The following is a 17,086-nucleotide window of genomic DNA, read 5'->3' as shown; positions in this document are numbered from 1 at the left end:
GCCTTCCTTAGTTGAGGAGAGGCAGTACGTGCTCCTAAATTAAAGGGGTAGGCTTCCCACGCTCGAGTTTTTTTGTAGATTCCGATCCGGGAATTGTGTAACAAATCGCAGCTGCTCCTCTCTTTAAGCGATGAGGGGCTCGTTTGATGTACTTTTTTTCTTTTCTTTTTCATATTAGAAAATTTTGATATCAAATAATTATTTCAACTCAACCAAATGGCCCAATTTTTTTTCACACAATGGGATGACCATGGACATCATGCATGCCAATTCTCATAGATTTCCGACACTCAATGCATTTACTAGGATTTTGCCAGTGAAAAGAACCCGAAACGCTGCCCGGACGTGACGCAATGTTCGTTCGGTGTTAGGAATGGCTCAGATGTTGCATGGGGGCCTACATTGGGCATCCTCACATGGTGCCAAAGTTTGGTGTCATTTCATGCAGGCCAGCACATAGCACATGTGCAATCACCATCATTCGGGTCTGCCGTAGGGGGAGCCCGAAGGACGTTATTTTTCTGGACTCAACCAAATGGCCCCAATTTTTTTCACGCAATGGGATGACCATGGACATCATGCATGCCAATTCTCATCGATTTCCGACACTCGATGCATTTACTAGGATTTTGCCGGCGAAAAGAACCCGAAACGCTGCCCGGACGTGACGCAACGTTCGTTCGGTGTCAGGAATGGCTCACATGTTGCATGGGGGCCTACATTGGGCATCCTCACATGGTGCGAAAGTTTGGTGTCATTTCATGCAGGCCAGCACATAGCACATGTGCAATCACCATCATTCGGGTCTGCCGTAGGGGGAGCCCGAAGGACGTTGTTTTTTGGACTCAACCAAATGGCCCCAAATTTTTTTCACGCAATAGGATGACCATGGACATCATGCATGCCAATTCTCATCGATTTCCGACACTCGATGCATTTACTAGGATTTTGCCGGCGAAAAGAACCCGAAACGCTGCCCGGACGTGACGCAATGTTCGTTCGGTGTTAGGAATGGCTCAGATGTTGCATGGGGGCCTACATTGGGCATCCTCACATGGTGCCAAAGTTTGGTGTCATTTCATGCAGGTCAGCACATAGCACATGTGCAATCACCATCATTCGGGTCTGCCGTAGGGGGAGCCCGAAGGACGTTGTTTTTCTGGACTCAACCAAATGGCCCCAATTTTTTTCACACAACGGGATGACCATGGACATCATGCATGCCAATTCTCATCGATTTCCGACACTCGATGCATTTACTAGGATTTTAAAAACAATTCAAATGTAAAAAAGATAAGATCTATTAGAATGAAGAAGTGAAATAAAAGATAACATATTATCTTACATTTTGAAAATATTTCAAATATAAAGAAGAGAGCAAATATTAGAATGAAGAAGTGAAATAAAACAGAACATTTTATTTTACAAACTAAAACATTTCAAATATAATAAAGATAAGAAATATTAGAATGAAGAATTGAAATAAAACACACCATTTTAGTTTATATTTCGTAAATATTATCAATATAAAAACGAGAACGAACAAATGAAATAAAACACAACAAAATTTGGCATATTTTTTAATTTTAGTAAACACTGTTAGAAATAATATAGAAAAAAGAGATTTGATTTTAAATATTAGAAATATAAACAAGAAAATAAATTTTGGAGTTAAGAAGTGAAAAACAAAGAGAATATAAAACAGATCAGTGCGCGGGTAAGGCTGCCCTGGGCCAGCCCGCCCGAATTGGGCCCAAGGCAGAGCCGCGCAAGGCATAGCGCAGCGCACAGCCGTGGGGTGGTGGGAATTTAGTCCCACCTCGCCAAGCGAGAGAGCGCCGCACCGGTTTATATACCCGGCTGCGACTCCCCTCCCAAGCTCCTATCATATGCAGGCAGTACATTGCCTAACTCTCGGCCCCTCTGCCCCGTGGGGCCTACTAGCAGTAGAGATATTCTGCACCACGGGCCTGCATCCTGGCCCATGAACGGCTGGGTTCCTAGTCGTATGCAGGCCGTGGTGTATGAATTCTCCTGCTCTGGTAGGTGGGCACTTTTTTTGGCATATTGCCATGTGTTTTGATCTTCAAATCACACACTAAATTATACACATGCTCACTTGCATTCAATACACATTTTTTGCATATATGACAAGTTAATGTTTTGACCTTCAAATCACCTAATAAATTTTACACATGCTCACTTACATGTAATACACATGGCTATTAATGGGATTTCAACAAAAATGAGGCCGTGGTGTATGAATTCTGCTCCCACATGCATGCCATGGTCATGGTAGGGTGTGCATAAAGTTTGGGATCATTTGGTGGGACCGGCAAGGAAAACCTCTTTCAAACTTGCCCTCCGGCAAACCCGAATGGTCCGGCTTGTACATGGTTCATGTGGAGGCATGCATGAGATGACCCCAACTTTTTCGGAGCATGTGGGCATGGCCAATGTGGTCCCCCAGGCAAGGTGTGCACGAATTCGGACACAATACACACGTTGCGTCATGTCGGGGCACTGTTCTAGGGTTTTATCGCTAACCTTGCAGGGTTAAGCTATGTATTTGAATCTAGAACCAAATTAACGCAACCTTAGAGTTGAAGAACTGGCTGATCCATATATCATTAATAATGCTCTATTTCCACTTCAAGCCAGCATAAACCTATATAACCAAAAGCCAGCATGGCCTGCAGTCTGCCTAACCCATCATCCTAGGCTTACAAAGTTCATGAGCACCGCAAAATAACAGCAACAACTACTAAAACATCGCAACAAAGTAAAGGCCACATCTTCAGCAGGAAGTAGAGTCTTCTTTTTTATCCTTCCAGTCTTGCCACGTTGATTCTCCACCCCTGCTTCGCTGTGTACACTTCACTTGCTACTCGCTCTAGCAGTCTTGCTCCCACCTCCAGCACCTTTTTTGTGGCTCCTTTGTCTGCAAAATAGATCAATCAACAATCCTATTAGGGGCTACATTTTTCATGCAGAGAAATAACTATAGTTTTCCCAATACTGCAGTACTAAAATCACATTTATTAGGGGCAACCAAACAGCTCACTGTAAATAAAACTAACATAATCTCAAATACTGAAGTATTCTCAAAGAACTTAGAACATAGTATGCTATCAAACGGGTCCAAACTGACTCACACAGATAGACTAACTGAAGACACTGACATGCCATCACTCTGTTTTCTTGTCCTTCAACTTGCTGATGCGCTCTGAGTGACGAATGCCCATACGGATGTAGGTCTCCGCTTCAATCGGCATGGTCCTGTCTCCGAGCTGCGGGATCCCTGGACCCACAATCTGCACGTCCGCCGGCTGCTCCTGGACAACATCATCCTGCTCCTCCTCTCCAGCACTGTCGTCCAGCAGCAGAACAACCTCCTCTTCCCCGCTCTCATCCTTGCTCTGCTCCACATCTTCGCTATCACTCTCATCCTCGCTATGCTCCACATCTTCACTATCACTTTCATCCTTTCTTTGCTCCACATCACTGTCAGAGTGAACATTGGACTGATCAACCGGAGCAGGCACCGCGAGCAACACTCCGACAAGATCTGGCACTGGAATAGGAGGGGCGCGGCGGCGGGAGCGGTACATGTACCACCTCGCACGCTGACGCGGATCCGGGGAGTTCTCCGCTTCGTTCATAGCCCAGAGGAAAACCTGGACTGGAACAACTCCTCGAGCAGGACCAAACAACGATTTCTTCTCATTGCCCGTAAGCACTTTGATGAGACCCCTACCGTGGTCGATGAACATCTGCAAGCTGGGAAACCAGCTGCAGATCTCCTCCACATTCGCCCTCTTCTCCAGATCGCCCTGACAGAACTTCCCAACTGCCTCCTCCCACTTTTCTTGAGCGCGGCGGCAATCACTTGCCGACCGCGACCTCCTTCCCTTCTTGTCCCCCATCGCCGGCGACGCCAGATGTGAGATTTGAGCACACGGAGTGAATGGGGAACAGAAGCAAAGACCTAGGGTTCGTATCTGCCAGATGAAATGGGGAATTTTTCCCCTCTCCAGCTGATAACCGCGTGTGAGGCCGGCCTGGAACGGCCCACCCAAATTAGGCCCAAATCAAAGCCGCGGCAGGCACTGTCTCGGGGTGGTGGGAGTTTAGTCCCACCTCGCCAACGGAGAGGAGCTCGCACCGGTTTATAAACCCACCTGAGCTAATCATCTCAAGTTCCTATCTAAAGCAGGCAGCTCATTGCCTAACCAGTCTCTCTCTGCCCCGTTGGGCCTACCGGCAACTTATATACATTCACCGCGGGCCTGCATCCTGGCCCAATGGGTTACTAGTCGTATGCAGGCCGTGGGGTTTCATATAAATGTTGTTGGTGTAGGCTGGCATTTTTTATTATTTATTTAATTTTTTTGCATATGTCACATGTCTAATTTTTTGCATATGTCACATGTCAAATTTTGCAAACAAGTTGGCAATTTTTATTATTTATTTAATTTTTTTGCATATGTCACATGTCTAATTTTTTGCATATGTCACATGTCAAATTTTGCAAACAAGTTTGAATCATTAAATTTTCAAATTATAAATTAAATTTAAAATTTAAAAATATTAAAAATATTTGGACCAAACATTTCCACCATGTGAGGATACCCAAAGTAAATTTTTAAATTTGTATTCAATTTTTTGCATATGTCAAATGTCTAATTTTGCACACAAGTTTGAAACAAAATATGTCCTCTAGACTGACTGGTCAAAACATCGGTCTATACCTCAAGGGGGCATTGTAAAGTATTATTTTTCCAAAAAAAATTCCTAGCCATGTTTGGCACATGTGGGTCACCATGTACAAGAAAATTTGGGTGATTTGGAGGTGGTGGAAAAAATCACGTATGTTCAAAAACTGGCTTAAGTTAGACCAAATGGCCCCTCCGGAATGCGATGATTTTTTCTACCACCTCCAAATCACCTCAGTTTTGGCACACATGATCTCTTGCACAAACAAAGCTAGTTTTCTAGACTGACTGGTCAAAACATCGGTCTATACCTCAAGGGGGCTTTCGGGGTGTTGACATGCTAGGCCGGAAATGCGCGTGTCAGAGATCGTACTTGCGTGTATAATCCCAAACTTTCTTCATGGCATCCCATGACCCCATAGAGAATGCATGCATAATGGTTTCCATGTGGGGCAAAATTTTGAATGTTTTTACGGTTTTGTGTGTGTGTGGGGGGGGGGGGTTAGGGTTCAGGGTACATGCCACATTGTTCACATTGTCCAATTAACACTTTGTATAGATTTTTTGGGTAAAAAATGAACGAAATAATGCAACTAATCTGAACGTAACGTTTGGCATGTATCAAACCAAGTAGCCACTATTCCTAAAAAAACCAGTTAGCCACTAATTGCGCCAAACATATCACGTAATTACCAACGAAAATGGGTTGACAATTATTTCTGGAAATTCTTGGAAGGAATTTATTGCTCTTCCTTTTTTAGAGAACAATAAGTTTCTGGCTCGGGCTTCTGTGATATGTGGTTGGACCCGCGGTCAGTGCACATGTTTTGGAAGCCCCCAAAAGATCGTGCTCGTTAAAAAAAACTTGCATCGAAGCGCATTACTTCAAAATAACTAATTAACCCTACAATCACGGATATATACCTTCCCATTCTACCGCATATCAACCCTATCCTAACCACCCCCATCTACCTTGTTTCTCCTCACATAGCCATCGCCGGGATCGCGCCATCGCTTCTCAAGCGACCACGCCGACGCCGGATTAAAAAGGTCTCCTCCACGGCTCCTCCCATCTTCGATTGCAGTGCTGATTATTTTTTCCATTGATTCGACCAAGAAGTCATTTCCGAAGAGATTAGAAAATACAGCCTTTGCCATAGTTGAGTAGTTCTGGTGTAATTGGAGTACATGATGTCATGCAAGAGACTTTTTGATTGATAGTTTGTAGTAGTTGTTCGTACGAACTGGTTATGAATATATTTTCTCGGTGGTATTGTTAGGAATTAGTTGGATGAGGTTGTGGATACAGTTTTCATACTATGGGTATATGTGTTGTTGTAGGGACCATGGTCTCAGAGGCGCATAACAACCGTGCGGAGTACGACAAGTCTTTGCATGAAGCGCGCCGGGAGATCGACTTGAAGGTGCAAAAGGATCGCGCTGAGGTAGAAAAGAAACTCAAAAAAGAACGTTCATACGTGGACAGGATGATAAAGGAGGAGCGTGAGGAGTTTTCCCGTAAGATGGCGAAGATGCGTCTTGAGATTGAAGAAAAGTATAAGCGGGACTGTGAGGACATGGAAAAAAAGTTTTTCCTTGGCTACAAGGAAATGCATCAAACGTTGCAGAAGGACCGGAAGCTTGTGGACAGTATTATACAGACAGAGCGAGTCAGGATGGATGCCTATGTGTTGCAGGCACGTTCGGAATATGGACAGCAAGCTGCTACAGGAGCGGTCGGACATGGATTATAAGGCCATGCTGGAGAAGGTCCGTTTGGAAGGACATATGTTAGAAGCCCGTGCGATCTCACGGCCACCCCGACAACATGTCTTCAATTTTTCTCCCCCTGTAAGTATCTCGCACCGATTGTATATATTAAGGACCTACGTATTCTATGATACAAACATCTTCAATTTGTGGCAACCTTATGTCGGCGATTGTATGTAGGCTAAGCATCATGAGACGGCACAGTCGCCATCCACTCGAGACATTGCGATAGAGTCACCCGTTCAATGCCACAACGCGATCTCACGGCCACCCCAACAACATATCTTCAATTCTCCCCTTGTAAGTACCTCCCAACGATGCCATACCCAAGATATGGTATGACCTTTTAAAATTTGTGTGTAAACCCACTGTCGACGTTTCATACGCAGGATAAGAAACGTGTGATGGCAGAGTCCCCAGTCACACCACATGAAGGATACATTCCACATAACAAGGTGAGAAGGTTTGAGATGGCACAATCCCCAGTCACTCCACATGAAGGATACATTCCACAAAAGCAGGTAACAACACCGCAATGTTGCTATGCACATAAAAAATTATGTTTGCCCCTTTACTCATTGAATGTATTAACTCTGATGTGAGATACTAGGTGCTGGTCATGGAATTTTTTGTTAGTAGGGATGATGAGATGTCACATGTCCCGAGAGCATACTTTGATGAACACCCGGCAGAAGTCAGAATTTTTGAACCCGCCAAAGTGACCTACGATCTCATTATGAGTGAAATGAGAGATACTTTTGGTTGCAAACTGGGAGCAGAACTGTACTACTTCTTACCCGGGTCTGCGTGGAAGCTGCCAGAAGGAATGTTCTTGATTGCAGGACCAGATGATGTAGAAAAAATGCTTTCTGATCTGAATGGCAGCAAGACATGTCACCTGTACATTGTGTACAATAGAACTACGGGTTGTTTTCCCGAGGGTGACATTGATCCAGAGGTTCAAATTTTACATGTTACATGCATCTAGTTTATGGCTACGTCATTTTTAAGTTCTTCCTAATACAATTCCTATGGTTTCCTACAGGAAGTGAGAATCCAAGAAACGGAGGGTCTTGCTAGAGAGTTGGCGGAGAAAGAACAAGAACAACTTCAGTTGTATGGTTACATTGATGTTAAAGAGAAAAAGATTGAAGCACATGGGTCGTCGCCAAGCCCGAAGCAATCTCCAACGTCGCAATGCAAGAGGTCACTAGATTTTGGCAGTGCAGAAGACCATATGGAGTAGGCTCAATTGTTTTTCAACCAGTTTAAGCTTCAAACCAGGATTATTTTGTTGCAAACAAATATTTTTTTTCTGTTTCACACTATGTTCGCAATTATGGTACAATTTATTCATGAGACAGTTCTTTGAACAACAATGCATGTGTTTTATGATCAATCATACAGTTGTTCTGGTTTGTGAGATGGCATTGCATCTAAAGAAGTTTCCATCTATAAAACTTGTAAAAAATCATTTATGTTGTCTTTGTTGAAACTGTTTTTTCATGCCTTTCATCTACACGTGTAATCATTATAGCCTACAAAACCATACAACGTCGCAAAACAATTTCCAGTTGGCATGGATGCTTGTCATGTTGGTACAAGGGTTTCAAAAAAAATTTGGGTCCATTTCAAGCATGCCGAAAAAATCCGTCTTCCCAGATGGAACATCCCCTGCTACCCGAACGGCTAAGTTCAATGACACCAATTTTTTCCATCAAGCGCGCAAGCACACCCCCGTGGGCCGCGTGAAATCTGAGCTAACCCCAAAACTTGGTGGTTTTGACGTCAAATAAGATAGAAATATCAAGGGAAGAAGATAGAAATAGCAAGCAAAACACAGATAACCAACAACATATCAAATAGACGCGTAGAAATCATAACATAGTTCGGATAGATAAAGTTCATGGTAGAACCAACAACATGATTTAACAGAAATATTGAAAAGATAAAAAACTTGCCCTAACATGCTAGGGCAAGTCAAGCTGACGAGACCGGGCCTTCACCACCATCTTCACTGCGCCTCCTCTCCAGTGCTCCTCTCCATCCCGTCCTCGCCGATGTAGTAGGGGAGGGTGTGCATACCGTCGCGGGTGGGGAAGACGCAGTCGAAGTTTGTGAAGATGTTGTGGGTTGTGAATGCGATGAATTCGCATCCACACCAAAACACCTTGCCGAGGAGGTAGTACGCATCAAATCTGTTGGTGAAGGTGACGGTGAGCCCTATCGGCGGAGACCAGGAGTTTGGACGCACTTCATCCAGTCGGAACATCACCGGCGAGCCCGCCGGGAGGGGGGCGAAGCCCGCACGGAGGAACCACTGGGCAAAGCCCCTTGCACCCCTCCAGCGTGAGAACGCCCACACGCGAAGCGTGCTCTCCACGACGACGCCGGCCGGATACTGTCTCTCCGGCACGGTCGGTGGGAGCCGGTAGGTGGGGCCGTTGTACTGCATCCTCGCGGCTCGCTCAGAGAGTGCTCTGGGTTTGGGGAAGAAGAGAAGGGCGGCGCAAATGGATGTGTGCAGAAGGTGTGGGCTGGTGGTTTAAATAGGGAAAGGGGAAGGGAAGGGAACCTACCGCACTTACGTTCAAACTAGCCACGTTGAACGATCCATATGCCACTTTAATTGCCACGTTGAATAGATGCGGGTGGATCAAAAAAGTGTGAAACCAAGGCTTTAATTGCCACGTTGAATACATGCGGGTGGATCAAAAAAGTGTGAAACCAAGGTTTTAATTGCCACGTTGAATCGAAAAGTGTGAAAACAAGGTTTTAATCGCCTCGCTCGCATGCATGCACGTCCGCCACCCGCGCATGCAAACCCACGTCGCCGCCCTGCCCATGCATGCAGGCCTCAGGCGCAGACAACGAGATGGCCCAACGGTCCATCCAGCGACCCAGCGGGTGAGGCTGGCATGGGACGGCCCACCTGAATTAGGCCCAAGCGAGCTTCGCGCCGGGCACATCCCAGGGGTGCAGGGAGTTTAGTCCCACCTCGCCGAGCGAGGGGAGCTAGCACCGGTTTATATAGCGGGCTAAGCTTTCCCTCTCAAGTTCCTTTCTAAAGCGGGCAGCACATTGCCTAACTGTCTCCGTCCCTGCCCTGTGGGGCCTACTTGCTACCTGTTTTCACAATCTGGCGGGCCTCTGCATCCTGGCCCAATAAATGATTGGGTTACTAGTCGTATGCAGGCCGTTGAATTGTGAAAGCGGGCAAGTAGGCGGGCTTTTTTTGTCTATTTCATTTTTTCATTTGTCACCATTATTTCCATTGCAGCCTGTCCCTCATGCTGCATTTTGGCAAGAACAAGCTAGAGTTGTACACACCCTGGTTTAATGCTCAAAACGTCGGTCTATACCTTAAGGGGACATTGTAAAATAATTGTTTTCAAAAATTTCTTCATTTTCTATCTTAAGGGGACATTGTAAATTATAATGGCTTAAAATAATTGTCGGTCTTAAAATAATTATCTCGCTTAAAATAATTGTTTTCAAAAATTTGCTCAAAAATCACGTATGTTCAAAAACTGGCTTAAGTTAGACCAAATGGCCCCTCCGGAATGCGATCATTTTCTCAACCAATTCCAAATCACCTCAATTTTGGCACACATGATATCTTGCACAAACAAAGCTAGGTTTCCAAGGTTTTATATTTTTTTGAATTTTTTATTAATTTATAATGCCCTCTACACTGGCTGGTCAAAACATCGGTCTATAACTCTGGGGGGCATTGTAAAATATTCTTTTTCCAAAATTTCTTTGAAATTTCTAATGCCCTCTTATATTTGTTTATAATGCCCTCTTATATTTTCTTTGAAATTTATAATGCCCTCTTATATTTTCTTTCTATTTTTTCAATTTTTTTAATTTATAATGCCCTCTTATATTTGTTTATTTTTTAATGCCCTCTTATTTTTCTGTATTTTTTTATTTATAAAGTAAGGTTTCCAAGATGGCTAGGCTGGCCCATGCTTTTCTTTTTGTTTAATGCCTTCAGTTTATTTTTTTAATGCCCTCTTATATAACTTTATTAAAAATAAAGTAGATCTTATTTCAAATTCGTTTTTTTTTCACACATTATTTTTAACTAGTTTTACATTACTCTTGTAAATTTACATTTAATTCCTTCACACTTTGATGATGGAATATTTGCTCTGTTATTGCAACATTGGTTCAAATGATGGAACATTTGATCTTTTTGCTTATTCAAATTACGCATTGATGGAATGTGTGAGGATGAACAATTATCAGTAACTTTACGAAACCCCTTGTAATATAATTCATGACAGCCAATTTGGAACATTGCCAGATTCAATATTTGGTTTAATTGGCACATGCGCACAGCATGTTGCACTTGCGCACAGCATAGACAAGTGTTGCAGCATGTCTGAAGCAACACTGAAGCACCATTTGTGATCATTGCACCATCGAAACAACAAGTAAACATGAAGGAAGCATTCACCACCAATAAAGTTAAGGCCAGACATATATAGATAGCATTAGGTACCAGGCAGTTCACAACAGATCCAGTTAAGACACACAATACATTACATTACATTAATAGAGGTAGTTTTTAACCAGTTCAGACCCAGATGCAGCTTTCCAAAAGTAAAACATCATCAAATATACTGATGATGAGTACGGCTTCCAGCTTCTGATGATCAGCATGATGTAGGACTAGAGGTTAGGGTTTCTCAGGACCTTCAGGAGGGCAGAATGCTCAGCCCTGATCTTGTACTCATCACTGGAGATCGATGTAGCCCGGCAATGTTCCATCAGATGCTACAATAACCCAGACCTGGGCTTGGGCTTGCTGCAGAAGGGGCAGCGGTACTTTTCCGTCCTCCAGTTGTGGTACATACCAGGTCCTTGGGTCCTGATCTTCAACACCACCTTCTCTTCAAACGACTCGACGTTCCCCTCGTCCACATCATCTCTAGATTCATATTGCACACATTAATGACTGACATTAATACATTATGCATTCAAATACTATAAACACACTAACTCAATGCACAAATAACATTTCAACTAGGCCTTACCTCATACGGCTCATCTTCATCAGAGTCATATGGGTAGAACCCAGTCTTGTCCCACTTCCTCTTGTTGCCCACAACCACAAGATCCTCCTACTCCTGCTATATTGTCAAACAAGCACATCAATTACAATGAATTGAATTGCAGTTCAAAGAATGTCATTACACACAAAATTGTGAATGTGAACCACATTGGTATGTTGCAAGTGACCAAATGCTTTCCTTATAAATACAGAATCTAAGCAATCAATCAACAGACAAATGCTTTCCTTCATAAATGCTAATGAAAATCCAAGCTGGATTCTTGACATTCCCTGGATTAACCCAACACTTTTCTTTTGAGGGAATTCCCCCCCCCCCACACTACTTAATGGAAACATATAGTATATTTTGTTGCTAGGATCCTGCCTTGGAATGTTTACTTCACTCTTTACATATAGTATATACTAATTACAGAAGCCAACTACAAATTTTAATATGCACAAATTACTATTTTTGGGATAATGCAGCAAAGCTTCTACACATATTAACATAATGCAGTAGTTAATTAGGTACAACTTCAACTATAAATGCATACATCTCCAACAAACATCTAAAATTTCATTACTTACCTAAACAACAACAAATTATACTATAGATGAATCTTGTATCATCTAAATCAATTCATTGGCACATCTTAATTAATGCATTCCAAATCAAATATGTTTCCATCCAGTATCATTGAACCACAGATCAAATCAAATAATCATAAATGTCAGCAGCATTGAACTACAGATCTAATAATCATATGACATCTATCTGACCTTAAATTCCCCCTTAAATAAGGTATTCAACCTCATACTAATTAAATTCTAACAAGCAAAAATTCAACTACTAATCTAATAAGCATCTGAAAAAACCCCAAGATGCTTTTATCTCTGAAGCAACGGCATTGCAGAGGATGTTCAATGCTGTCAATATCTCTGAAGCAACGACAAAATTCCACTACTAACACAAACTAAATAAGCATAGACTGCCCCTTCCCCTCGACCATGCTTCCCCTCTCCTTCAGAAGCCCCAATCCAGCACAAAAAAGTCCAGCCCTTGAGAAGCTCTTTTTGATTAACATGACAACACCCAGTACAAGAGCACATCCTTCACTATATTTACAACCAAACTAATGCACCATCTAATCACCTCACGTAGACAATTTCCAAAAACACAAGGCCATGCACAACCCATCTCATAGCCTCTGCCTGACAGGCATCAATCAAGCATCAAATAACTGCAACTATGACAACATGCATCAATCAAGCATCTAAGAATTGCAACTATGACAGCCATAATCCCTAGAACTAAGCATCCATTTAATTAATCATCAAGCCAAAGAACTAAAGCAGGCACCAACCCAAACCAATACAGAAGTATATATTTGACTCCAAACACCTAAAGAATTGCAAAAATTCCACTGCTAATCTAGTAAGCATCTGAAAAAACCCCATCCCTCAATCTGGCTACTTCTAACCTAATCTAATAATCATATGTGGTCCACCATTCTTGCACGAATCAAATACAGAAAAACCCTAATGCAGAGAAAACCCTACCTCTAACAAATCTAACCAAACAAAGTTCTGGCCACAAACCCTACAATCCAAAAACTACCAACTAAAAGTTTGCCGCAGATACCTTCTGCTCCGCTTCCTCCTCGCCGGAGCCGGCCTCCACCTTCTCCACCTCGTGCGCCTCGCCAGAGCCTGCCCCCACCTTCTGCACCTCGCCAGAGCCCGCCTCCACCTTCTGCGCCTCGCCGGAGTTCGCCAGAGCGGGCGCATCTGGCTGGACCACGCCGCTGCAGCCCGCCCCCGCCTTCTCCAGATCTCCAGCGGAGGGAGCACCGCGCTGGACGCCTGCACGCCCCCTCACAAAGGTGCCCGCAGCGACCTGCCGCGCCTGCTCCACCAGATCTGCGCCCCAATCGGGGCGCTCGCCTCCTGCGTCCGCCATGGCAATGGAGAGGATGCGGTGAGGGAGACGAGGAGGTTGGAGAGGAGAGGGAGTGGGGAGTGGAGAGTGGAGAGAGGGAGACGATGCGGCGGGGGGAAATGGTGGGCGATGCGGCCGGAGGTGGTTGCTGTCCACATTTATATGATGGGACAGTTTTGGCAACTACCCGTGACACGTGCTGCCCCACGCGCGGGCGGCTTCTCGCGTGCACGAAAGGCCGCCATATACAAACAAATACGTATACGGACGGGCATATGTATACGGCCGGGCATACGACCTAACCGGGCCCGTATGGGCCTCCCAGGGCTCCTCGACGGCTATACGCGGGGGCAACAAAGACGATCGTGCCCCTCGTTATGAACCGTTTTTGGTTCATCCTGGCCGTCGACGTGTTTTTCCACCCCGCGTTCAGCCCAGGGGGGGAGCACCGGAGCAGAAACGTTGTTGCACCGGTAAAGAGTAGTGATCTTTGTCTCCTCAGCTTCAGGAAGGAGGTTTTTGTCAAAACCCTGTATGATACTCCAAGGCGCGCCATGAAAAACCGCGTGAAGCTATAAGAGGAGATCCCGACAAACACATTTGTCCAAGGCCCAAACTTCGACTGGGTTTGCGTCGGCGCAGACATGTGTGACGCCCGCCTTTGTCCACCCCCTGGACCGCTCGTCGGTGGCACATCGGCCATTCTCTCTCTCCCGTATCCATACCCGACACTTCCAACCACGGCACCCTCACTGCCGCCACTCGCTTCCGAGCGGTTTGACGCTGCCCAGGATGCTGCCCCGCATCCACACACTTCCACTGCCTCCACGCCGCATTCGATGCCAGCTCTTGCCGGCGTTGGTGGTCTCTTTTCCCCGCCGTTGAAGCACCTCCACGGCCACGCCACCACGTCGCCTCCACGACCGCTTCCTTTTTGATAGACCTACTGCAGGTAGCCTTGTATGGCGGAGAGGCGCGGGGCTCCTCACCGGCCACAGGCCCGCAAGGTGTTTGACGTTTTGCCTGCAAGGTACCATGGATAGTGGGGATGAGTTATTTTTCAATAACTTCATGTGTTCATCGGTCGAATCATCGTCGCACGATGAGATTTTTTGGGTTGCGATTATGGTAGTCAATGTCCACATTGCTAGGCAGCGGACGAGGTTGAAGGGATCGATCCCGGGCCATGCTCTGGCGTTGTGCCTAAGCATGAACCGGCAACGTTTGCAGTTCATCTAAATTCATCATGAAATGCGTGATTGCGCAACTCACATGCAACTCCAAAATCATTTGGTTGAGCATATGCAAAGTCATATATTGACAACTAATAGATGTGTCGGCTATTTTTCTTTCAATATATTTGTGATAATTTAAATTTTATTTGGTTTGTAAACTATAATATTTTTATTTGATTATAAACCATTTAACATTGTGATGTAATAACTGTGTGATTTAAACTTTAGGCAATGCTTAGATTTGTATGAAAAAACTATGTAATATGACCGCATACAAGCCGCACGAATGAAATGTGTTAGTTGGTTGGACGCTGGCCAATAAAATAAAAAAAAGGGCCAGACGCAGTCCCTACGGCTGACCCAAACGAATAAAAACAGACTAAAAGCCGGTTCATCGCAATATCTATCTAGCACCCATTCACAACAAAATAAAAAGGTACCAAGCGCATCCGTGAAGTTTCTGTGTACACTGAAAACGAAATGGGTACAGGTTTACGTCCTTGGAGCAACTCCAATCATGTATTCAATCAGGACATAGTTGGTTCTACACAATACCCTCGACCGAAGCATCAATGCTACGGCAGCATGCATGCTATCCTTACCCGCGAAAAAGAAGGTGGATTCTTCCGTGCGTGGCACAAGCTTCATCCCTGGATCATGGAATCAGATGCCGAGCTCAGCTCAAAGCGTGACGAAAGGCAAAGTTTACGGAATCTGATGTTCTCCGCCGCATTTTCTCGGCCGCTGTTAACGTTATCCCGATGCCATCTTCTTTGCCGACATTATCATCTGGACAGCTCTCGCATGCCGACCAGCGCACGACCGTAGGCGCGAAAAGGTCATCAAATTCCGTCTTCATTCCTTTACCACGACGAAGCCCTGATGCTTCTAGGCTTCTAGCCATCCCGCAGCTATATAAATGCCAGGACCTGCTTGAGCTGCTGTTGCACCCAACGAGAAGTTCAGACTTCAGAGAAACCGAGCAAACCATGGGGGCAGCGCCGTCGAGACAGGAGGCGTCCACCGCCTCGTCGCCCACCGGTGATGGCCGTGTCGAGCCGACAGCGCTCAGCGCTTCTACTCCTTCCGACACCGCCAACCAGGCCCAGTCCAAGAGGGCGCCGGCTCCTCACGTGTTCCGGGAGATCGTCGCCGGGGAGAATGTCGCCGACATAGCCGCGCTGGAAGATCAGGTCTCCAAGGGGATCTTCTTGGCCGGGAAAACAAAGGTATACTTCTTCTGAGCATTGAACTAATATGTGCTGTAAAATATCATAAGATTTTGCTTCCTCAACATGGCTTATGCTTCAAACTTTTTTTTTTGCAATGTTACAGAAGTACTGGGTGGACGAAAGGACCAGGCACAACTGCTTCATGCTGTTCCCCAGAGGCCTACACATCACCTGGAGCGAAGACCCCAAGTACTGGACTTGGCACCCCCTGAAAGAAGGAAGGTTAGTTAAGAATCATAAACATGTGTATATGTATACATACTTAACGTGCTGTTCTGAACCTGAAATGTTCAAATCAGTGACGCCGAAGCCGGAATCGAGACGGTGGCACTGCAGAACGTTTGTTGGCTGGAGGTCCAAGGGAAGCTGGAGCTGTCCCATCTCACGCCAGGAGTCACCTACGAGGTCTTCTTTGAGATAAAGATCGATGACCCGGCCTGCGGGTGGTCGACCCCGGTGAACTTCCGGCTGAAGTTCCCCGACGGGACGATCCAGCAGCACAAGGAGAACCTGGAGGAGAAGCCCAGGGGGAAGTGGCTGCTGGTCAAGGTTGGGGAGGTTAAGCCGCACAAGGGGCAGAATGGAGAGGCAGAGATCTCCATGTTTGAGTATGACGGTGGGCAGTGGAAGAGGGGGCTCCTCATCAAGGGCATCAAGATCACCCCCAAAGAATGAATGATCTGGTTTTGTTTTGTTACCAACCATCGTTTGCCGCTGTTTGTCGACTATGATAAGATCAGTTTGATGCATGGGAATAATATTTCACTGTCACAAAATATCAAGAGTTCTGAATGAATGTTATGTCTTGAAGAAAAAGTTGCACTAGAAAGATTTTGATATCACTTTCCTTGGTTGCCACTATAAACCTCTGAGTACTGGCTATCTGACCTAAAAAATACCACTCCCTCCTATCGGAAAAAAGTGTACCCGATCAGAGGGAGTATCATTTATTCAACGAAAAGTCTAACGTCCACACGTGTGGGCGTTAGCCAACTAGCGCACACGCATCCGTTGCCGTCCAGTAGGTACTGCACGAATCTTGACACGATCTGGCTGATTTCGTGTGCCACGTAGGACAAGTCGATTGTGTGGTGTGTAAGAGGGGTCGCCGCACGCCGGTTTCCTTTCCGCGG

General features: G+C 45.2%; 1 protein-coding gene across 1 annotated transcript; it reads left to right on the top strand.

Moving 5' to 3' along the window:
- Window positions 1-15,651: 15,651 nt before the first annotated feature.
- On the top strand, window positions 15,652-16,795 carry LOC123074244 (protein PHLOEM PROTEIN 2-LIKE A1). Its single transcript, XM_044497136.1, has 3 exons — window positions 15,652-15,950; window positions 16,057-16,175; window positions 16,253-16,795. Exons 1-3 carry the CDS (start codon window positions 15,711-15,713, stop codon window positions 16,626-16,628), a joined length of 735 nt encoding a protein of 244 aa, XP_044353071.1. The 5' UTR covers window positions 15,652-15,710; the 3' UTR covers window positions 16,629-16,795.
- Window positions 16,796-17,086: the final 291 nt, after the last annotated feature.

Source organism: Triticum aestivum, chromosome 3D, assembly GCF_018294505.1.
Source record: "Triticum aestivum cultivar Chinese Spring chromosome 3D, IWGSC CS RefSeq v2.1, whole genome shotgun sequence".
In the NCBI taxonomy this organism is placed as follows: Eukaryota; Viridiplantae; Streptophyta; class Magnoliopsida; order Poales; family Poaceae; genus Triticum; species Triticum aestivum.
This window is presented reverse-complemented; position numbering and strand designations above follow the sequence as displayed.